Source organism: Sebastes fasciatus, chromosome 9, assembly GCF_043250625.1.
Source record: "Sebastes fasciatus isolate fSebFas1 chromosome 9, fSebFas1.pri, whole genome shotgun sequence".
Taxonomy (NCBI): domain Eukaryota; kingdom Metazoa; phylum Chordata; class Actinopteri; order Perciformes; family Sebastidae; genus Sebastes; species Sebastes fasciatus.
Window position 1 is genome coordinate 27412016 of NC_133803.1, and position 23817 is coordinate 27435832.

The following is a 23817-nucleotide window of genomic DNA, read 5'->3' on the forward strand; positions in this document are numbered from 1 at the left end:
CTATAAATATAGTATGGTGGACGATGTGATGATGTATATATACCTCAGTCAAGACTGGATCACCAAACGGGACAAGTTGAGTAACTGCCCTGAGGCCCCTGAGATCTGTGGGTCTCTTGATGTGTGCCAATTAGTTTCCTGTAGTTTCATGAATTGCAAATTTGTTTGAAAATATGTGCCACTGCAGCTCAATATCAACTGAAACAACAAGCACCTTAATGTGGGTCTTCCATTATTCTAGAGATAACAGGGTTGGCCCGATGGTCCGTGGCCACAAAAAGTCCTCCAAATTTGTGTCTCAACGAGATTACGGTGTCCTGACTAAATGTGATGCGAGGGGCAGTTACAAAATCAATTTGATTGCATTGTTTTATGTCGGAGTGGCTATTTGAGGTGACGTCTACAGTCTGATCTCGAGCGCACAGCTGATAGGTACGTGGTTTGTTTTCATGACGCAACGTAACGCTTGCTGTGAGGACACGGTGTTGCTCTCTCCGCGGCCGAGTCGCAGCGTTGCACAGCGCGACTGAAAATTTTTTTGGATGTCCTTTTTCTATTTATTCCTATCGCTTGCTTTGAAAGCACTGCATCAAACGAGGAATGGCTGATTTGTGAAGTTGAAATGAGGGCATTCGCCGATCCCTTAACGTTAGTTGTTAGCTGTTAGTGGCCGGTGAGCTGCACGGTCCGTCTTGGCTGAGTAACAGATACAGGTTCCATTGAGTTACATAAACTCTATTAACTAAAAATGTATATTGGGCAAATGTAAATTCTAACATTATCATGATGTAATCAAATGTAATCTTGTAAAATGTAGTTTTTGATGAGAAACTTGGATAAATCCAGTTGTTTGAATGAGATGTTTTCACAGCAATATAAAAACAGATATTAGAGAGGGAATTATGACCTGTTTAACTTCCTAACACTAACTCTATGCAGCTTATGATACATAATTAAAACTACTAATGTCAATCAAATCAAAGCAAATATTTAAATACAAATACAATAATTTATTTCTTAATCATTTGAATTGAGTTTTTATGCAAAAAAAATTGCTTTCAATTTGGGGCCAGTGCTGATGTGCAATGATGAGTTGATAAATGAAGTCAGTCAACCGAAAAATCACCAAACTCTATTGCTTTTGTTGTGTGGGTATTGTGCTTGCATGTTGAAATCAAGTTAAACACGTGAGTTTTAATCAAATTACCACAAATGCATCACTTTTTAAAGCTGGTTTGCCTGTTATTTCCTTCTTCCAAAACCGTGGTGAAGAACACCAGGAGCAAATGCCAGGAGTTGAGTTTTCATTAAAACAAAATTAAGACTGGTGTGTTAACTGAATACCAAATTAATCAGAGCACATGAGGCCAACTTGCCTCCTAGGCTACCATAAGACTGGTTGCTGACAAGCAATGAATTTAAAAGGATATTTTTTAAATGAAGTCTGATGCAGTGCTCACTCCACATAACATCACTTCCAGCTAACTTCACAGAGAACAATGAGGGCAAAACAGCATCACCGATCAGTTTTAACCAAATATCCTCTGATATAACTCAGCTAAAAACACAAAAAACACAGAATTTGTCAGCACGTTAGCACTCCTTCACTGTACCGAACCTGTTTGTAACCGGTAGGCTACAGACAATGTTATCTTCAGTTCATTTGTTCAACTGACTTTAGCAGTTAAGAAAACAGACACTCAACTGTCCTACTGTTATATCAGACATTTGAACTAACCACAGACACACTGCTGTTCATTACAATGCACCGCTTCAGCAGAATTAATATAGGGGGAAATTATATTTTTGTGTACAATTATAGGAGGAACACTGTAGTATATTATACTATAGCATGTTATGCTATAGTATACTATAGTACAGTATGGTAAAGGGCTGCAATTAAGGATTATTTTCATTGACAATTCATCTGTCGATTATTTCCTTGATTAATCGGTTAGTTGTTCGGCCTATATAAATGTCAGAAAATGGTGAAAAATGCTTCCTAAAGCCCAAGATGACATCCTCAAATGTCTTGTTTTGTTCACAACTCAAAGATATTCAGTTTACTGTCATAGAGGAGTAAAGAAACCAGAAGATATTCACATTTAAGAAACTGGAATCAGAGAATTTTTACTTTTTTTTCCCGTCCAAAATTACTCAAACAGATTAATCGATTAACAAAATAGTTGGCGATTAATTTAATAGTTGACAACTCATCAATTAATCATTTAATCGTTGCAGTTCTAGTAGGGAATATGGTATGTTAACATGTCAGATAATAGTGAAAATGGGAAGTTCCCAGAGTACAAATGGCTTGTTTATCCGGCCAACAGTCCAAAATCCAAAGATGTTCAGTTTACAATGACATTAAATATAGAAACGCAGCAACAGCTCGCATTAACCTCACCTGAACAATTAGAGATTCTGTAGGTGTGTGTTAATGTGTGTGTGTGTCACTGTCTCCTGGTTGTCCCCAATCTGTTAACAACAGCTTTATCTTTCACCCTCAGGAGTCTTTTCTCACGTGTTCATAATCAAATCATATGGACACACACACACACACACATAAACACAGTCAGAGCTCGGTTATGATGGATGAACAAATCTAAGCGAGGGTCACTGAGTTTGTCTGTGGGCCATGTACTGTATTAGATCTAGCTGTGATTAAACATTAGGAGCTATTTTCTATCTCTCACTCTCTCTCTCGCCATTGCTCTCTTTCTCTAATCTCTCTCTCTCTCTGTCGCTCCCTTGCTCCCCAAATACGCCCTGGCTAATTCATCACTCAGCCCAAAGCCTATTTTAGCACCCGCCATGTGTATTCTGGGATCCTCGCACGGCTCGGAGAGACAGATGAAAGGAGGAAGAGTTGAAGAGAGGGGTCAATCCCGGAGGAGGAGTGCGACCATTGTATTAGATCCGTTAGACCTGCTGTTGTCTTTACTGCTCTCTCTTTATCACTTCATGCTCTCCTCGCTTTGCTTCCCTCCACGTCTGATCTCCTGTTCCTCCTCATTGTCTATTAGGCTCATTGTTATACAGTGTGTTGGCAATCGCAATTGACATGAGGCTCAGTTTGAGGCTTAGCACTATCATCCATTGTTGACATTTCCAGTGGTTTTGGGGGGGGATTGGATTTCATGCTCCAAAACACAGTCCGTGCAAAACAGTAAACTGAGTTTTGAAAGCTAATGGTATTTTTTTCAACCCGGGTTTTTTTCTCCTTATTGTGGCCGTTCTGAGTTTGGGTAATGCAAACTTTGCACTCAACATTGTAGAGAATGTGCAGTCAGACAAAAAGGTCCATTGGGGACAAACAGCGTGAGCCACCTAAAGCTTTCCAAATAAACTTCAATTTGACATAAATCATTTCAAATAGTTGTTCTCATGTCAGACCAGAAGTCAACACAGAAATTAACTACAGCTGCAATGAATAATTAATTAAATTAATCGCCAACTGTTAGGGCTGAACGATTTTAATGAAAATATCTAATACAGTTATTTTGACTGATGTTGAGATTGCAATATCATCAACAGGTCCCACTCTCTGCAGCAAAAGTTTTCTCCTTTTTTTTTTTTCCCTGTTTCCGTGAGTGCAGAAATACCGGCAGCCTCAATCGACAGAGGTGGCGACTGCAAAGTTGGTATGACCCATCGTCAGAATGAACACAATCACAAGAATAAAACCCAGTTTAAAAAATACTGAAACATTCCTTTAAATTTATAAAAATGTACAAAAAGTCTTAGTTCCTGGTGTTAATAAATCTCTTACTTATTGCGACTTTAACTCTCACAATCATTGTTTGACTTGCTCACCCTACCAACCACAGACTTGGCATTCATATAGCATTTTAAAATCATGTCCCAGTACTATCTCAAGCGAACCCGCAGCTATATATGGAAAAAGCATAAAGTTCTTTATTGTTATGTGCACAATTACAGTGAAGGCTCCTTTCCAACAGTGCTCATATATACACATAAAAGACTAAGACTTAAAGACATAAAATAGTGCAGCAGGAGAACAAAAAGTCCTCATTAAGCATCTGATTGAGGAGCTTGGCAAAGACTTGCTATACATCTCACCGGCTTTCTACATTCTGACTTATAGAGGAGACCCTCCCGTTACATTTAAACTGGAACAGACCTGCTGTTTTCCCCTGAGGCAGCGAGTCTGACAGTATTAGTTTTCACAACTGAGAGTTATTCTGCAGTAAAATGTAGGTTAGTGGTTAAAGATTAATATCAAGGTTATGTATCCTCATACATTTGAGATTTACCTACCTTGGTATTTCTGTTGAAATCTTTCAACCAGATAATAAGCCAAGAAGATGATAGTTTTGTTGTTAATGGGGTTTCCCGAATGGGACACTTGCAGTGCAGTTGGAAAAATGACTGGATGACATATAATGACCTTAATGCCAGAGATAGAATTGGTTCCACTTTTGTGAAGCACCAATTGCTCTGAGAGCCAGGATATCTGTCCATTACACCATTACATGCCATTACCATTTTATTCTTGATAGTTGAGAAAACGGTCTCACCACACAGTTCAAATTAAGTAGCTTTTCTGGAGCATTCAATTATATCAGGTCATGGAATTATAAATGTTCAATTTGAGTTTTCCTGAGCACTTCTTGTCCATATTGATAGAATTAAAATGACCATGAATATTAGTGGTACACCAGTATGTTTTAGCATAACATTTTGCAATACAACAAGTCCCGGCGGCACGGGGGTGCAGTGGTTAGCGCTGTCGCAAGAGGGTTCTGGGTACAAACCAGCTGGCGGGCTTGGGCCCTTCTGTGTGGAGTCTCCTTCTTACCACAGTCCAAAGACATGCAGGTTACGGTTAGTTGTTGGCTCTGACTTTCCCGTAGGTGTGAATGTGAGCTTGAATGGTTGTCTGTCTCTAAGTGTCAGCCATGTGATGGACTGGCGATCTGTCCAGGGTGTACCCTGCCTCTCGCCGAATGTCAGCTGGGATCGGCTCTGTGACCCTCTAACAATAAGCGGTTACAGACAATGGATGGATGGACAAGTCCTCTGCCATGCTAGCAGAATAGTTGAGGCTGTATACATAGAAACAGCAGCGTTTTTTTAGCGAAATTATATCTTCTGTCATTTTATGTTGTTAAATGCAAGAGAACGGCAGCGTTGACCACATTTGCTTTGGATATTGGGTCTTTGGAGAATTCTAGTCCAACCAACTTCATACATTTGCTCTGTATCTTCCTGAAGACATTGTCCTCATGAGCAATCTTGAACCAATAATGAACATCTTTTGTCCTTCCTCAAAAACAGAAACATAAGGTTTTTCTTCTTGAAGACATACAGTAAGCCCACGACAGCCTAAGCTCTACCTTGTACAGGTTCATGTTGAGGGATGAATGATTTTAAAAGCTATCAATGAGCTCTTTCTACTGCCAAAAGGGTACATGTGAAGTCTTCACCAATCTAGAGTTATTAATCAAAATGCAAAAGACCTACCACTGAACACACACACAAAAAAAGAAAAATGTATTTTTAAAAAAATGGCAAAATAATGCTCATTAGGTATATTGTCATCCACATGCTAATGAAGTTTAAATATTAAAGATTGAATTAAATAAACAAAATCGGGACAAAGTGTTGGTCAAATGTCACTTGCGCCCCTCTGGTTCCCACTCCTCGATATATTTCCCCCATCAGACTAAAAACGAGGAAAATGACAGTTTAAACCGACGTGTTTTATCTCTGAATGCTCTGAGTGTCTCTTGTTGATGACACATTGGGATGTGTGATTGAGCTCTCCTCCAGCGATTAGCCTGCAGGGCCTTTTTTGTTCCCCGGACCAATGCAAACACAATCACAGTGCTATTCACCTGCTCTTAGCAGAGCCAGAGGAACCCTCTATGCTTTTAATTACTCCAGTCAGATTAATCACACTCTCAGATGACTCTGAATCAAATTTAACGATCTGTGTATCTGTGTTTGTATGTGTCTGTCTGTCTGTCTGTCTGTCTGTGTGTGTGAATGTGTGTGTTGTAAGACAGACAGTCGGAGATAAGCTTATTATGGGAGAGATTAGAAAAGCCCTTCCTATTGAAAAGACAAATATGCTGAGGATATTCATCTCCTCACTGGGAAGATAATGAGTGAAACTGTGTCCTTATCGGCAGCCTGCTCTTCATTCAGAGAACTCTCTGTTTAATAGGCAGTCTGGCTGCCAGAAGCCTTTCTATTCAAGACTGCCTTGATTATAAGTTTTTGTTTTTTTCCAAGTGGCATAGATATTGTGTATTATGTTGTAAAGACTGGAGAACTTTTGGAGATGGACCGACGGAGGCTTTCAGAAGTTCATCAAAATGTCTTCAAGTAGTCTTAAAAACAGACTTAGTGACAACAGGTTGGCATGTCCTTCCCCATTAAAACAGACAAAAAGACGTGTGAATGCCGCGATAATGTGCATGGCAAAAGTGTGTAATAAGAACGCCGTTCTTGCTTTAGGTGTGTCATTTTCACGTCATGTAGTCTGTTCTGACTGCAGTGTAATGACAGAGAATAAAAGGGGAGAAAGACCGTTAATGGTGGGCGAGAGGGGAGGTGGATGATGTATTATTAGTTATTCTCAGATGGATATCGCTGTTTCTTGTGTAGAGGTGTGTGTGTACAGTAGTGCAGCAGCGACTCTGTCCCAAAGCTTCGAATACCTTCGAATATTTCTCACCGAAGCTTCGAAGCCCAAAAAATGGTATTCGGGGACACCCCTAACTTTCGACCAGGAGACCGGTGTTTTCTAAGTTACTTTTAATGACGTTTGTCGCGTGTTTTCCGATGTTACGTTGTTTCCCTACGTGTTTTACTTAGGTTACGTACTAATTTTAAGATCAACTGTGACGTTTTTCATAAACCTAACTTAGTGGTTTTGTTGCCTAAACCTAAGTGAGTGGTCTCGTTGGACCGTGCTGTTAATGTACCTTCATACATGTGTAGTATTCATGCCTCAGCGAGGGAAAACGTGACACTGACACGCTATCCTCTGGTGGACGGGCGGGTCTATTATGCGCTTTGGCGTAATATCGGGTGTTAAAACACCTAACAGGTGCATCAAAAATGATATGTTGTTTATAGATTTGCGTCAGACTGTATGGATGGGTTGTAGATGCTGCGGTAGTGGGCCAATCACACGTCGCATTAAATCGAAGAACGTTTGCAGGGACTTGAATTGTTTTCTAGATCTGGGCACAGAAACAATCGATTCATTTGATTGGAGAAGTTTTGATACTACTTGGTACTGGGTTATTTCGATCGTATCGAGTACCGACACCCAGCTTACTCACTCTATTGTCACGTCTTCGCACTCTCTACACCGCACACTAACCTACTAGTTATTCCTTAAAGGAGTTTGCTACTTGTATAACACATTTTAGTTTAGAGCATCTTAAAAATACATTTAAAAAAAAAAAAATCCCTGATGCTTAGGCCCCGGCGGGGAGTCAACTTTGTCCAACTAAGATCATTTTGTGCTTTGTTCAAACCTCCTGTGGAATACACACAGAGAAACACTCCCCCCCTCCCCCTCCCGTACATTTTTGGACAATTTAGGCAAATACACCCTGATTACATAACTGTCTTGTCTGAAGTCATTTCTGCATTGGATAGACAATTTTTACTGAAGTGTGTGTGTTTGTGTGTGAGTGTGTGTTTTGTCCGATCTCTCCACATAAAACATTTCCACAGTGATGATCTTACTCTCTCTCTCTCACACACACACACACACACACACACACACACACACACACACTTTCTTTCTTTTTGCTGCTCTGAACTGAAGCTCATACATTATTTGGTCCGTGTTGCAGTGTGGAGGAGAATTCATGCAGTGAAAATCTCTTCAGGTTGTGGACCTGGATGTTTGGTGCACCATGTGTGCTTTGATTGACACAAGGAACATGACACTTATGTAATACATTCACATACTGTGACATCAGTGACATGACGGTGATATGGTGTTGGTTATTGTATGTGACATGTATACTGGATGAGTTTGGTCATCCAAAGAGACACGGATCTGCTGTGGGCCAGAAAGAAAGAGCACATTTAGTTCATTTGTCTGCGGGAAAGGTCAGAAAAGTCACATTAAAATGAGACGGAGCGGAAATTATTAGGGTATCCCTCATTTCTCTTTAAGCGCTAATGTTTCCTAAATATGAAACAGGACTTTCCTCAAAAGTGTCATCATTGGATCACAGGATGTCTATCCTTTTTGCTTCTTTGGTGATTTTCTCCTTCTTCTTCCTATTACAAGAATATAAATTAAAAAGTATGTTGCTTTTTCGTCGCATAATATTCACGTTCTGTGTGAAAGTATTCAGGATGAAAACAACAGTTTGAAAAAAATACATTGCAAATTAATTGCACGAAAAAAGTGTGTAATGGCCTCAAGGGTCATCAGTCAGATGTGTCATTATAATCATAAGTTTGAAAACTATTATTATTATTATTAATAATATATTGTTTATAAAGTTATCAAGAGTGTTTCACATATGAATTTCACTGAATTGGCTAAAAAATCATAACAAATGTAAAGCACAGTGTGCCATTGATAGTGTTAAAAAAGCACTATTAAACTAAAGGCATCAACAGTTTTCCATATTTCTCACTCTTTCAAGATCATGTTTGTTAAATAGCTTGCTGTTGCCTTTTTTTTAGCATAAAGATTGTATGATGGTATTATGGCAGAAGATACCACAGCCTGGTGGTAGATTAGTACTCCTCCTAACTCCTTCTCCAGGTGATATCAGATGGTACTCCTGTCAGTCACGTTCACGTTATCATCCCGGCTTTGAATTAGCTGCTGCAGGTAGATATCCGCTTTTCATGGCAGCTGGTGCGGAAAGCAGTCAGACAACGGAAGATTTACCACCTTCAAAAATGATTTTGTCTGAAGTATAAAAATTGTTCAGTCAAATCTGTTTTTAAAAGAGAAGAAACAGTTAAGATATTAATAATACATTTTCAAAATAGATTTTGACTGAGATTGACAGCCAAAGTAACCGAGCTTTGAAATGTTCACATTGGCAGATGCTACTGTAAGTTATATTTGACCGACCTCATGTATTGTGTATGAATGTCCTTTTCAAGGACACTGAACAGATGACAGTTGACCACAGCACATGTCGGCTGAGCTCAGGTAGATCTCCACAGGAGGAGAGGGGATCGTTCCCCACCCCGTCTCCCCCCCCCCCATCGTGACCCCTCTTCCCTGAGCCTCCTGCCTGGGCTGCATCTTCACAAACACCGAGAGAGAGAGAGATGAGAGCGAGAGGCGATAGAAAGCGTCTGAGATGACAGCACTCTTACACACTCACAGCAGGAGTGGCGTCTGACGGTGTCAGCTCTAATGAGACTATTAACGAGCTGTCGCGTTCGTTAAGCAACAATTAAAGAAACCCTCTGACGGGGCTTTGCATATATTGAGCTTTTATGTAGCTGGAATTTTTTACCCATATACATGAGTTTATGAATATATGAATAAATACACACTGCATATAATTTATAAATAGTCATCAGTATATATTCCCTTTGACACATAGAGTATTTCTTTAAAACACAAGGGACCAGTCTCATTCTAACCGCTCATAGTCGTATTGATTTATTGGCAATCACACGGCGGTTTAGCTGGTGTGTGTGTCTGAGAGAGTCGGAGAGTGACATGCAGTTCGCTGCAGTGCCTACTGAATTTTACAGAGCTCTTGCTCTGAGATATTGAGTGGATGTAGCTGAGCGCTCGCAGATAGAGTGTTTCTGAATCTCGGTTGGCAGTGTGACAGTCGGGATTTGCAACAGCGCACTGACTGCTTGACTTTCTGGAAAAGTAGATTCTGAGTGGTAAGGTGCTGCCGCTGACAGCAGGAACCGTTGATGCTGCGAGAATAAACGTTGATTCCCTTTCACTCAATTTCTACATATAGGAAGACTTCAGTGGTGTATTTAGGGATGCACCGATACCACTTTTTTTCAGACCGAGTACAAGTACAAGTACTCACATTTGGGTACTCGCCGATACCGAGTACCGATACCAGTACTTCTCTGTGCCAAAAGACCCTCGTTAACAGCCAGCTGGAGGGTGTGAGCGACACACGGCAGGCTGGGGAGTCCCCCATACGAGGCGGTGCATCGCGACCGGCTCTAGGTCGGCTTGGAAAGGCTCGGGGCGAAGGTCCTTCCCGGGGCCGTGGCCAAAGTGCTCGCTGCGCCCTCTCCCCCCACCGGGGAGGGACGGGGCTCCCTGCTGGCGGACTGTCCTTAGTGCGCACCAACCACGTCGTGCCCCCAGGGTGGGGCTTGGCCCATATAAAAAGGTGCCAGGGGTCTCCAGCGATATCTGCAACCCGCCCGACCCGTCTTGAAACACGGACCAAGGAGTCTAACGCTAGTCAGAGGGTGCAAGCAAAACCTTGTGGCGCAATGAAAGTTGGGGCCTGCGCGCGCCGGGCCACCACCGGCCTGTCTCACCGACACCGTCGGGGAGGTGGAGTGGAATGGTATTGGAGCCGTTTTGCGAGTACATGAGCACAGTATAGGACCTGATACCCGATACTGGTATTGGTATCGGTGCATCCCTATGATTAGATATTATGATTTTTTTGTGATTTCTGTTTATTACACCATGGGGAAAAAGTTGAATCATACAATCGTAGGGACTTTAACTTTGGAAAATATCTAAATTAATACATTAAAATGTTTGATTTTCAGCATGTTTGGTAGTCAGGGATGTCCTGAAGTCAAATATATCAGTCATTGTAAGGCATTATTTCTAAAAAGAAATGTTTACAGTAACCCAAAAATCAAAGAATAAACGTGTTTTGTTACATTGTTAAATGCCACTCTTACAAAACATTAATGTTGGTGCATATTCCCGGGGTTAAGGAGGATCCTAAAGTGTGCAGTTTCATTTCATGAATGGATAGTTACATGTCTGAATTATTTGGAAGAGAAAAAGCCAATTTGGCAAGTTAAAGTAACAGTGAATGCTTTCTTTTCCTCCTTGTCTGCCTGTCTTGTATCTTGGGAAAAGAGCTGATAATGTTGCGTTATATATTCGAGATATAACTTTTTTTTCTCCCCCTCTACCTTGACTTTGTGAATGAAGCTTACATGCAAAACAGTGAGGTACCTCTACACGTGACTGATGGATACTGTGCAGCCATCGGCCACTATCAGAGCCAAGTTCCGCCAATAACAATAGTTTGTAAAATGTCCTATCGCTAATTGGTCGACCTCTAATAAAAATCAAACTATAATATGTACTACATTACTGGAAAGAGTCATGTAATTATATCCTCCCGGTACCGACTCAGCTGACCGATCACATTAGCTCAACATTCAACATGACTGTGAAACTGTGTTCTGCAGCAGTGGAGATTTCACACACAGCTGCAAAGTGTGGCACATCTTCTTCTCGCATGCACTCTAATGGACACAGCGTGACATGTAATCTCTAAAGTAGTAGATAAGTAGTAGCTTTAATTATTTTAGATGAAGGGTATTCAATTAAAAGTCAAAGAGGTCCAGTTACTGTCTAAATGCATCCTATATAGCCTACCCCTACGTCTATCAAACAAAATTCCATCTCATTGAAACAACAAATGTATTGTAAATTTTCAAAGTAGGACACTTTTAAAGGGTGTGTGTAGCATTTGGGTGGATTTATTGACAGAAATGGAATATAATATTAAGAAGTGTTTTTTTTTAGTGTGTACCTTATGCTAGGATCAGACTACACGATATTTTTGACGGTCACGATGGTAACTATGTCAGATTAGACGATTGAGAGTCATAAATTCTTGTTGTGACTCGGCCGCGACACATGACGGACTACACGTCGGTCCCTTACCGGGGCTCAAGCCCCCGAGCCCGACCATCTAAAGGGGCCCATGAGGCTCCGGGGGAAAACGATAAAAATATAATTCACAGGGAGAAGCGAAAGCAGGCACGCAACGGAATGCTCCATGCTCAAAGACACAACGGCGGTGGTGTTTTTTACTTTGACATTACCTAGATTGAATATCCTAATGCGAGGTCCGGCAGCCGTTGCGCTGGGAAGGTCCAATGACATCATTCTGCATAATAAGTAGCCATGTGCTTCTGTTTACAGCTGTGTGCATCTGTGCTCAGCCGGTCAAATTCACGGCAATGACGGAACACATCATGGAAAGCAAAAAAGAAAATCAAACAAGCTAGACTTTCTGTCGGGATGTCGTGAGGTGTCGTGAGGTGTCCCGGACGTCGTGAGATTAACGTCACGCTGACGTAAAATGGTATCGGAGCCGTTTTGCGAGTACATGAGCACAGTATAGGACCTGATACCCGATACTGGTATTGGTATCGGTGCATCCCGATGATTAGATAGTATGATTTTCTTGTGATTTTTGTTTACTAGACCATGGGAAAAAGTTGAATCATACAATCGTAGGGACTTTAACTTTGGAAAATATCTAAAGCTCTGCCGGTCATATTCACGCCAATGAAGAAAATCAAACAAGCTAGACTTTCTGTCGGGATGTCGTGAGGTGTCGTGAGGCGTCCCGGACGTCGTGAGGCGTCGTGAGGCGTCCCGGACGCAGCGTCGGTTGTCGTGTACATAAAGCGATCGGTTTTTGCACACGACACTCATTTATCGTTCCCTTTCCGAGGCGACACCCATTGAACTTGTATGGAAAACAAATAGCCATCCAATAGCTTTTATTCATAAATAAAATGAGTCCTAGCACAATGAACTTAAGGCCTACATTTCAAGTAAAAGAAAACAAGATAGAATCTTCTGAAATAATAAAAAGTACCTCAAGCAAGCAATGAACTAGTATAATATATTACCCATCAAGAAGATGTTTTTTTGGCGCAGAAACATTTTTGCCATATTATAAATCCGTTTTACTCTAAACGATCCTGTTTTAGATTCATGTTATTGACAAACTGCATAATTTGCAGTTGATAAAAGGAAATAAACTCAAACTACTTAAGTATCATGATAATATCGTATCGTGGGGCCTCTGGTGATTCCCACCCGTACATGACACTACGGGTTCGGTGACCTTCATTCCCCAACATGAATTATTCCTTTGATCAACCCAGGTGCCTGATGCTAATATAATGAGTTATATAATCATGTATGTATATTTATGTATATCTGTGTAATGTATAATATTCAATGCATACAAAAGCAGTAACCTAGATTTACAGTAGCATGTCCTTTGATGGGGAGCCAAGGATGTTGGAATCACGTGTAGCATGTTATAGCGCCGTATAGTTGGAGCCATGTGCTCGTGGCCTGATTCCTTTCTCTCCGGGGACGAGGTTGTAGCTAGAACTTGTTAACGCACACACATAGCACTTTAATAGACTAGTGATGGCTCTGCACACAATTATACAATATACAAATACATACACACCACATGCATGCTTCACATAGAAACATACTTCATGGGTGGAGATATGTGTGCACACATATATGTACTCACATGCACACAGACATGCCCGCCGAGGGACGCTAATGAAGATAAAGTAGCTAATTAGACGTGACAGTGAGGACTGACGTTATGGGGTCGGCTTGGACGTATAGACTTTGGCCAATATAGGACAGTGTGTTAGGGAGAGATGAATGCATGGAATGGATGAACGTAGTGGGAAGAAAGATGTATAAAAATGTCAAGATATAGTTGAGTATGTTTGAGGTTCATTCAGCTCCCTTGGTGTTGGTTCCCCTGAAGTTTTCTTCCTACACACACACACACTGCTGACCTAGATCTACGAGGTGGGTGATTCCTGCAGGTATAGCACATCTTGGCTGACTCCATACTGCCTGAAATCTGGAGGGAAATCCAGCAACACACACATACATTCATTCACCTATAGTTACCTTGCTCTTGATATTACTATGTGTTCCTCTGACTGTCTTTAAAGGTGTATTTATCAATATTTTTTACATGAGCAAAGGATGAAATGACAGTACATCACACCGGCACACGTGGGTACTTTTTTAAAAAGAAAAGGCTGCGCCCCCTTTTGGGGGATAGAAAACCAAAGATCCCATAGACTTCAATACAATTTGACGTGTGCTTGGATTGTAATTATACCCCCGCAACAACGTAATCGGGGGTATATAGAGCTCCGCGTGTCCGTCTTTCCGTCCGTCCGTCAGTCCATTCGCGTGTCACACTTTCTTTTCCGGAGCAGAACTCGGAAACTGTTTAACTTAAGAACTTCAAATTTGATATGATGGTTGACAGTTTGGTCTAGTTGTGCCTTTTGGGGGTTAGAAGTCCAGGGTGCCCTCTAGTTAATTAGTTAATGCCCATTAACTCTATTAGTTCCAGAAGAGCAAAACCTATGGCCCTACTTTATTTAGTAGGGTTCAAGCAGAGAGCGGGGGGGGGGGGTTATACTCACTTTTTGAAGTGCCTCTTTTTTTGACAAATTCGTATGCATTCATCTCTTGTTATACAAATTTTTGTTTCATACACATGTTTAATAATTATTTTGCGATCTTGCCTGAACCTGAGCATCCGCGATACATTGGTTCCATTGTTACATTATGGTGCGTTCAGGCTCTATGCAGTAAAAATGAGTATTGGGTGAAGGTAAATTATGTAGCTATCATGATGTGTTCACATGTAATCTTGAATAACTTGAAGAAATACAGTTGTTTGAAGGAGATGAAATAGATAATAGAGTGGAAATTATGACCTGTTTAACTTCCTAACACTAGCTCTAAGCAGCTTATAATACATAATTAGAACTACAAATGGCAAGTTTCTTTATCAATAAAAATATATTTGACTATAGATGACTATAACAAAGTAAAAGGATATAATTTTTGAAGGTTCACACTGACTTTGGGGCAGTTGAAATTATTTTTCGGGACGGTGGTGAAAATAAATAGTGTAAAGCCTTGTATACCAGCTGCTATAACAAAACAACACAACACCAATCTGTATCGGCTGATATGGCTCATAAGCGATGGGCGATCGGTATTGGGAATCTCTGAAAGTTATACTTTTTTATACCTTCCCTTTTTGTCCTGCTGATCCGAGCCGTGGCTCAAAACCATGATGCGATCCAAACCGTGAGTTTTGTGATCCGTTGCACCCCAACATGGCTCACATTCCTGTCTCCCATGTGGAACTGCTACAATAAAGAGCCGCTGATATGAGCCAGAGTGTGACTGACGGTGTTGCACAGCACATCTGATAGCATGTGCTTGTAGTTTGGTTAGTCATTGTGTGTGTGTGTGTGTGTGTGTGTGTGTGTGTGTGTGTGTGTGTGTGTGTGTGTGTGTGTGTGCGTGAGTTACTCAGTGTTATGTCATGCACCTCCCACCTCCTGCATCTTATCTATTACGTCACATCACCATAGTAACCTCAGCAGCGGTGATGCATTCTGCTTCACTGGACCACCAGCCACCTACGACACTCACCAAGGTCTCTCTGTGTTTCAGTGTGTCTGCACACATCTCACACAAGTGAGTGTGTGTGTGTACTGTCACTGTGTTGGTTCTTGCCTGTGTGTGTGAGTGTGTGTGTTTGTGTGTGCTGTCTAATGGAGCATATTCAAGCTATTAAGTAATGACGAGAGGTAGAGAGGAATCCTGAGGAGTATGTTGAGTGTGTTTCAAGCTGTGAAGTTGTTCAATGACTACATTTACATGCACAAAATATTCAGTTTTTTGCCCTCATTCTGAAAAAAGACAATAGTCACACTAAGCTGTTTACATGGCTAATGAAAATGAATATTCCACTAATATTCCCGTTTACATGCATACTCCGTGTAGCGACCACTATTGATCAAAAAGTAGCTAAGAGGCTAAAGTAGGCTCTCTACTGTGTCACGCATAAATCCATACTAAGTCCAGATGTATGTTATGATGTTTATTAAGTGAAAAGAATCACAAACAATAACCGTGACGTGACACAGAAAATATCCAAGCCTAACTCACCCTCATTGTCTGAATCCTGCCGTCCAATTACACAGGTAAATCAAATGAAAACCACACACCTGTGCCAACCAAAAGAATGTGTGCAGCCTAAACAAACAATGATAAACAATACAGGCTAAATACACATTTTGACTCCTACACCACGATAAATGTAACCAGTGGCGGACAGCCTCCCTCTTTCATTCCTTCAACCATCTTCTTGAAAAGGTCGGCGTTGCGATATTGCTGCACCAGGGCTGTGTATTAGCAAGAATCTGGAGATATGATACGCATCACGATACAGGGGATACAATTCAATATAAGGCGATATATGGTGATTTTTTTCATCACATTTTTGGGAAAACTGTCATAGCATAAAGAACCACCACATGCATACAATCTGAAATCAGAACAGTCGGATCTGCATTTACATTTATAACAGTCCCTGTAACATCCAACATCATAATACTACTTTGAGAGGGTGCATCTCTTTGCCAATGAATTAAAGTATTGACTGAGTTAATCTTTGCATGTAAAATATTAATTAAATGCAGTGTTTTTTAAGATCGATACAGTTTCATATTTGATTTTCTTTCGATATTTTCTTAAACCCCTAATTTGCACATATAAGACCTGTTGATATCCAGGTCTTTCATAATGTTTAAGAGTAGGTGTGTTTCTCCCTCCGACCAGAAATGTGGGCTTTTCTTTTGGGCATGCATCTCTGCAAACTGTCTGCTAGTTGGTTTGTGCACGACGCACACAGCTGGCTGTAAAAACCCCAACTTAGACGCATATTCCGAACGTTCTGTATACACGTCTAAATAATGCTCCTAAAACCCGAATAATATCAGCACATCCCACAAGTCTTAATATGAAAATGCTCCATTCGGGATAAGGCCTAATTCTGAATATCCAAACAGAATATGCTGTTTACGTGACCCGTATCAAATTCAGAATAATGTCACATTTGGAATAATAGTGGAATAAGAGTGTGCATGTAAACACACACACACACACACACACACACACACACACACACAGACACAGACAGACAGAGAGAGAGAAGGATTGGCTCAGGGGAAGAGCATACAGTAAAGAGGGCAAAAGGCGTCACAGCTGTATAGAAGCTTTGGCACTGATGCAGCTTGGCAGATTTCACCCTTCAGTTCTCTTTGTAGAACAATACAGACTGTAAGCAAGTGCCCCCTGCACAGCTGTGCATTGTGTTTGTTTTTTAACATAAAATGAACATTTCTTTTTTGCAGCTGATGTTAAAGGCTTCTGTTCATTGTATCTAGTCATGCAGATGATTTCGGTTTTATTTGTCCAGGTTTCGAGATGTCTCTGACATTTACGCATCCAACGAGTTTTTGTATTGTGATGCTCACAGCATTGAAAAAAAATTCAATACATTAAATAATTTAACAGCAACATCCTTCTCCAGAAACAGTGTCCCTGTTCACAGAGCACAGGTGCAGCTTTCTTTCTAATAAGAGGGAAATATCTATTTGGGGCTAATCCAGCAAATATGATACTTTACACATCACATTTCATCAGTTCACTGATGCAAAAAATACTGTCATAAAGCCATCCTGCTCACTGATCAGCAACATTTAACACAACAGTAATGTCCCAGTGGGGTAATTCTGTTTATAGACAGCAGTCACATTAATAATAGATAAAAAAGGAGAATAATAGATACAAAGGAGAAGCCAGGTTAAAGGTACCCTGTGGAGGTTTTGACCTTTAGTGGCACTATGGTGTTTTTCCATTATGGCGGGTCCATAATTATCACGTTTTTGTTGTTGAGGTTTTTATATCATTCTGTAGCTTCCCAGTAGTGTTCCTTATGTATTCAAATGTGAACATCAAAATTTTGGTCGAAGTACATAGCGTCAAAATGCTATTTTCCCAAGCCCTCCTAAAAATGGTTTCCCACGTGACCTGACGTAGGTTCCTGCATGATGACCCTGCTACATGTGTACACATTTATATCCTTATCCATACTCGATGTATTACATACGGTAACTTAGATGGCGGATGTCACGCTCCCAGTTTGGAGAAGCAGACGGGAGTACCAGCACGGAGACTGAGCAAATGTACTGCTGTGGACGCCGCTTTAGTTCGGATCCGAAAGTCACACAATAACACAAACAAACTAACCGATCGATGCGGCGGTAGAGCGGCAACTCCTGTGTTTTTGTAATTCACTTTTCATTTTTTTCATTTCCTCGTCAGAAAGGGCTGTCTGACGGCGAGGTAAAGCGCTGAAAATAGTAGAGGGCTCAGTTTTATGGCCATTTTCACAAGGGGTCCCTTGAGCTCTGACCTCAAGATATGTGAATGAAAATGGGTTCTATGGGTACCCACGAGTCTCCCCTTTACAGACATGACTACTTTATGATAATCACATGCAGTTTTGGGGCAAGTCATAGTCAAGTCAGCACACTGACACACTGACAGCTGTTGTTACCTGTTGGGCTTGAGTTTGTTATGATTTTAGCATATGTTTTATGCTAAATGCAGTACCTGTGAGGGTTTCTGGACAATATCTGTCATTGTTTTGTTTTGTTAATTGATTTGCAATAATAAATATTACATAACATTTGCATAAAGACAGCATATTTGCCTACATGTTGATAAGTGTATTAAATACTTGATGAATCTCCCTTTAAGGTACATTTTGGACAGATAAAATATGTGATTAATTTGCGATCAACTATGGACAATCATGCGATTAATTGCAATTAAATATTTTAATCAATTGACAGCCCTAGTCAAAATAAATTAAACCAAAACATGGCTGCCAAAAAGGTAAGAGGACACAAAAAATAGTAATTTGTTTGTACTGACCCTTTACAGTAAATGTCATGTTTTAGTGAAGGTGGTTATACAACATTACCTTCAATGTGAAACAGGACAAAAATACAATAATCAATGAAAACACTTACTGAGGAGGCAACACTTTTCTCAGGGATCCACATCTTTGTTGCATTTCACCTCTATGACTTAGATCTGCTTTTCGCCTTAAGGACAGTTGTTGGTGTTCACAGTTATTAGATAAACATATGCTTCCAAGCGCCATAATACTGCCGTACTACAGCGGCTACAACCGTCACTCCATCCTCTTCTAGCTCGCTGCCTTTTTTCCCCGTCTGCCTGTGACATGGCCGTTCGCAAAACATTGCATGTTTCTGCGTTTTGTTAAATATAGTCAAGCTCGGTTCTATTTATAGAAGCCCCGGCGTGCTCTGCACCTAAGTCGGGGCCTGTTGCATGGTGGGAGAGGAGATGGGTCAGAGGTGGGGCGCTTGAGGATACTGTGACCCAGATGACTGAGCTGGAATGATCGGCCTCGCGGCGCTCAGCGTGCCGCCGCGCTAATGCTCCCGCAGGAACGCGGTGACACAAGACGCATGTCTCATCTGCCTTTGTTCTGTGGGGAGAACGAACGGTTCAGAGTATTCAGGAATGTCAATTAAACCGCGGAGCCGAGAGCTCGTGCATCACGGCCATTAGTCTGTTTGTGCACGAGGGGCATCACAACATGCATCTGCAGAAATTACCCCAAAAAATCGAAGGGATTGTTTTGTTACATAAAACCAAGTTTCTTGAATGCAACGTGATGCATTCAATGTCTTTCACTGAGCCAACTGCCTTGGGACAGAGCTGCCACTAATGGTTTGTCTGGTGGTTTGTTTGCAGTGAATACGTTTTTTTTATGAAAGCATTGTAACAATTCCTCCATCTCTGCCTCTCTCTCTCTCAGGATATCAAGTTCCCAGTTCCTTGGTCGAGGAGGGGGCGAGGTGGGAGAGTCGTCACCTTCTACAGGAAGTCTACGACAACGAGTCAAAGTTCTACGCTGAGCCGATAAAAAACTGCACAGAACCAGGTAAGACGAGCTGAGATGCTCGGCGAGATGAATGTAAAATATTAAATAACCCGCGTGTCTTTGCAAGAGAGGTAGAGGAATTAATCTCAGTGTCTCCTAATGCAAACACCAGTGTGGGTTATTTATCTGATTGTGGAGTTTCAGATCTCTTGCTATGTCTTATCAGGGTGTGGCTGGGCTTCCATATTGTATTCTTTGGATATGGTTATGGACTGCTAATGTGGCAGCTTATTGCTCTCGCATGCCTCCAGGGTAAACAAAGAATCAAAAAAGTCTTGTGAATTGAAGTAAATGGAGGTTTAACAGCAGCAAAAATATATCAAAACATTTACAAACGTTTACAAACTCTCACACAACTCGTGCAGTATAATCATATACTGCATATAAAAAGTCTCATTAATCCAGACGTATGCTCAATACTTCCCAAACACGTACATTTTTGCGTCCCGCTCACAAAACTTGGACCAAGCTGTTAAACTAACCGATCTAGTTCTAAAATGACACAAGACTCAGCAGTGGCATCGCCTGTTTCCCGCTTAAAATGTTTTCAGAGGTAGATTTTGGTGGATTGTTTAGAAGGAATAACAGAAAGTTTACGAGCAGGCCACCATGTTTTTTTTCTGTTTGAAATAACAAGCAGAAAACCAAGGACCAATCAGGTGCATTTAACGAGAGGTTATGTCACCGCTCGTTGAGCAGTGGAGCAGCACGTCCCCTGGTGTCCTCGCCAGACCTGGTGGATATGTAGCGCTGGATTTAACATTATAGACACGACCACTGACTCTTATTTTCTCATGCATTTTCAAAAATAACATCTGTAGGGTTGCTTTATTCATTTATTTTTCATGACACAACTGTCACTGCATCCCAAAATAAGTGAGTTTGAGCGAAGCATGACGATGCCTTCGCCTGTCTACAATCACTGCTGCCATGATCACTGCTCTGGGCGTGACACCTCTTTATAGATGCGCTTCAGTTTCACTGTAACTGCGTGTGGCTATTAGTGCTGATCTTTGTGAGTTGGACTGTTTTTACAGTGAGGCTCATTTGCATAGAAAGGGGCCAATTTTGCTTCAAATGTTTGCATATTACCTCATTTAAATATGTGCAAATAGCACAAAAGCACCGAGACGCTTTTTGCTTGGCAGCGCAGTTTTGCGGGTGCTTTGGGAATTAGTCTGGGGAGTCTTGTAACTTGGTGACTCTTATGGCTTCATCTTTCATAATGTGGTGGTGGTAGGGCTCTGCAATTAATTCGGTGAGGGAGGATCCCCTCGTGGGAACTCTTCGGCGCTGGCTGGCTCTCTCCAGGTGCATTTCCTCCGTGCGACCGGCTCTAGCTTGGAAAGGCCTGGGGTGAAGATGGCGCTTTATAGCACCCCTCACCGCCCGGACCTCATCACTTAGTGCTCTTAATTTTGCACCAGATTGATGCATTTAACTTTAAAATATAGGCTACAAAATGTTCTTTCTAAATGCATGCTGTCTCCAAAGTCAACGAGTAATCGTGTTAAATTATCGTTATCTCAATATTGACAAAAATAATTGTGATGATGATTTTTGCCATAATCAAGCAGCCCTAAGTGGTGGTTTCTAAGTTGGTATTCCTTAGGATACTGTATGATGATAGAAATATCAAGTTTCCAGAGGAAGAAAATAGTACACACACACACACACACACTATCCAGACTCAGGAGAGCTGGCAACAGAGAAGCTGAACTGAAGATGAGAAATGAGCAGCGCTCCCTCTGGTGAGCAGCTGAAGACAAACAGAGAGAGAGAGAAAGTGAGGGGGGATGTTGACATTAAGATGAAACGCTGATGAAAAACACAAACTTCTCCCAGGTAGAAATCCTCTCTGCTCCCCCGTTAGACTGAATGCTGCCTGTCAGCGTCACCGTGCTCGTATCCCTGTCTCTTCCTCGGTGTGTTCCAAGGGCTCTCATGCCGTATGTTTGTTTTCTCTGTGGGCTTGTCGGTGTGTGTGTGTGTGTGTGTGTGTGTGTGTTTTCCCCATGGCGGCGGAGTGTGTGAGTGTTTTCCATGTGGAATCCTGGGGCTTTACAAGGCTGACGTCCTGCCAAGCATTCTCTTGATCTCATTGTAAACACACCGCCCCCATCTAATGCCTGCATGCGCGCACACACACACACGTGCACACATGCATGCACACACGCTCCCCCTGCCTGCAGTTCGGGGTGCAGAGACGTCGGATTCTGCAGTCGGACTGGATTTGTACGGACGAGTTATATTTAGACAGCACATAGTTTATAGCCTGTTTCTGTTTAATTATGCTTTGTCTCCTGAAACACTAATTATCTTAATAGGGATTATTCCTGCTTTCCTGCACTAAAAGGGGCCTTCACAACGTGCTCCTTATGCCTCACTCTCTCTCTCTCTCTCCGTCTCTCCGTTATCATCCGTTCAGCTCTCTCATCTCCCCGGAGCGCTCGCTGTCTCCTTTTTCTTTGTATTTTTCTGTCTGTCTCTCGCTCATTGTAGTGTCGTTTTTTTTTTTTTTTTACACGTACAATCATCAGTTCAGTTTCAAGTCATAGAGCATTCTTGTCGTGCATAAGAAAAGATCCTGCACGCACATGCACGGAAACACGGCATGTACGCACACGTGCATCGTTGTGCATGCCGCCGACGTGTTAACGATGTGCATGCACGCATCCATCTAAACAAATATTTGATCTCATGTGGAGAATCTAAGCCTCATTGTTCTCAAAACAAGTGAACATTTCAGACGGAGTGGCTAATTGGATTTGTTTTATTTGTTTAACTTCCTGCAAGATTAGCCTCAAAACCAAATGACAACGTCTAGAAGTAAAGAAGATTAGCCCCCGTTGAATGATGTCGCATGTGTCTGGTTGAATTACCGGACAAACAAGTGAATTAATTTCACCCTCCTGCCAAAGCAAAACGCCTAAAGTGGAGGATTTAATAAGGTGAGACTGACGGTTTTGTCTTTTCCTTTGTAAGAGAGATAAGGAGTGTACTGTAGGGGGAATAAGGGAGTAGGATATTTGCTGGAATGGGCTCCGGGTGCCTCCTATTGGGAAAATAAAAATCAGTTATTGTTGCGCTTTCACAGCAACAGTTCGGGGAGAGAAAAGCCGAGGTCCTATTTTTAGTGGCGTTCGCTTGTCAGCCCCTCTGCAAATACGCAACAATGGCTCGGACACGTGACGGCAAATTCCCCAAAATAACGTTGCTCCTTCTGCTGTCGGCTCAGGCCAGCTGGGGTCTGCGAGGCTCCATCAAGTGAGCAAATCAATTGGACTGTACTGAGCTGGATGCAGCTTTATAGAAAGGAGGTTGTTTCTGGGAGATACGTGCGCATGAGCTGCAAAGAATATGTCACTGGTTAATCATCATGAGATATAAAATATATTGTGGCATTGTTAGATTAAACATGTGTTTATTCTTGTGTATTTTTTATTATTATTTCATGATTTAGTTTCTTTAACCTCTACTGTTGCAAAGATAATGACGTGTGAAAGTCTTCAAAATTCATAATTATTTGAGAACCTTTTCTACCCATATTGGGGAAGTTTTGTCTAATTTAAGTTTCCAGCTTTTACGAGAAGCTTATACAGAAACATGTCAGGATTTTTACAATGTCTGAACCTTGACAAATGCTGGCTTACTGCATTTTGTGTTGTGGTGTCAACTATAAAAATGAGCAAACTGAAAGTCTGAAAGTTCACTCTTGAGCTTGGGAACAGTTTGACAAAATAATTACTAATTACAAGCTTTTTCCGAAGCTTTCGACTGCATATCATAGTCTTAATCAGTCAACAGTTGGGCTGTCAATCAATTAAAATATTTAATCATGATTAATCGCTTGATTCTATAGTTAATCGCGATGAATCGCAAATTCATACCTCAATACTCTTATCAACATGGGAGTGGGCAAATATGCTTGCTTTATGCAAATGAATGTATATATTTATTATTA

At 41.3% G+C, this 23817-nt stretch overlaps 1 protein-coding gene across 2 annotated transcripts in view; it reads left to right on the forward strand.

The window, feature by feature from the left end:
- slc24a3 (solute carrier family 24 member 3) overlaps positions 1 to 23817 on the forward strand; it is a 102472-nt gene that overhangs the window by 17045 nt on the left and 61610 nt on the right. For both annotated transcript variants that reach the window (XM_074647002.1, XM_074647001.1), the window contains exon 2: positions 19728 to 19853. In XM_074647002.1, coding sequence (XP_074503103.1) covers positions 19728 to 19853 — 126 coding nt within the window. The remainder of the gene's footprint in view (positions 1 to 19727; positions 19854 to 23817) is intronic.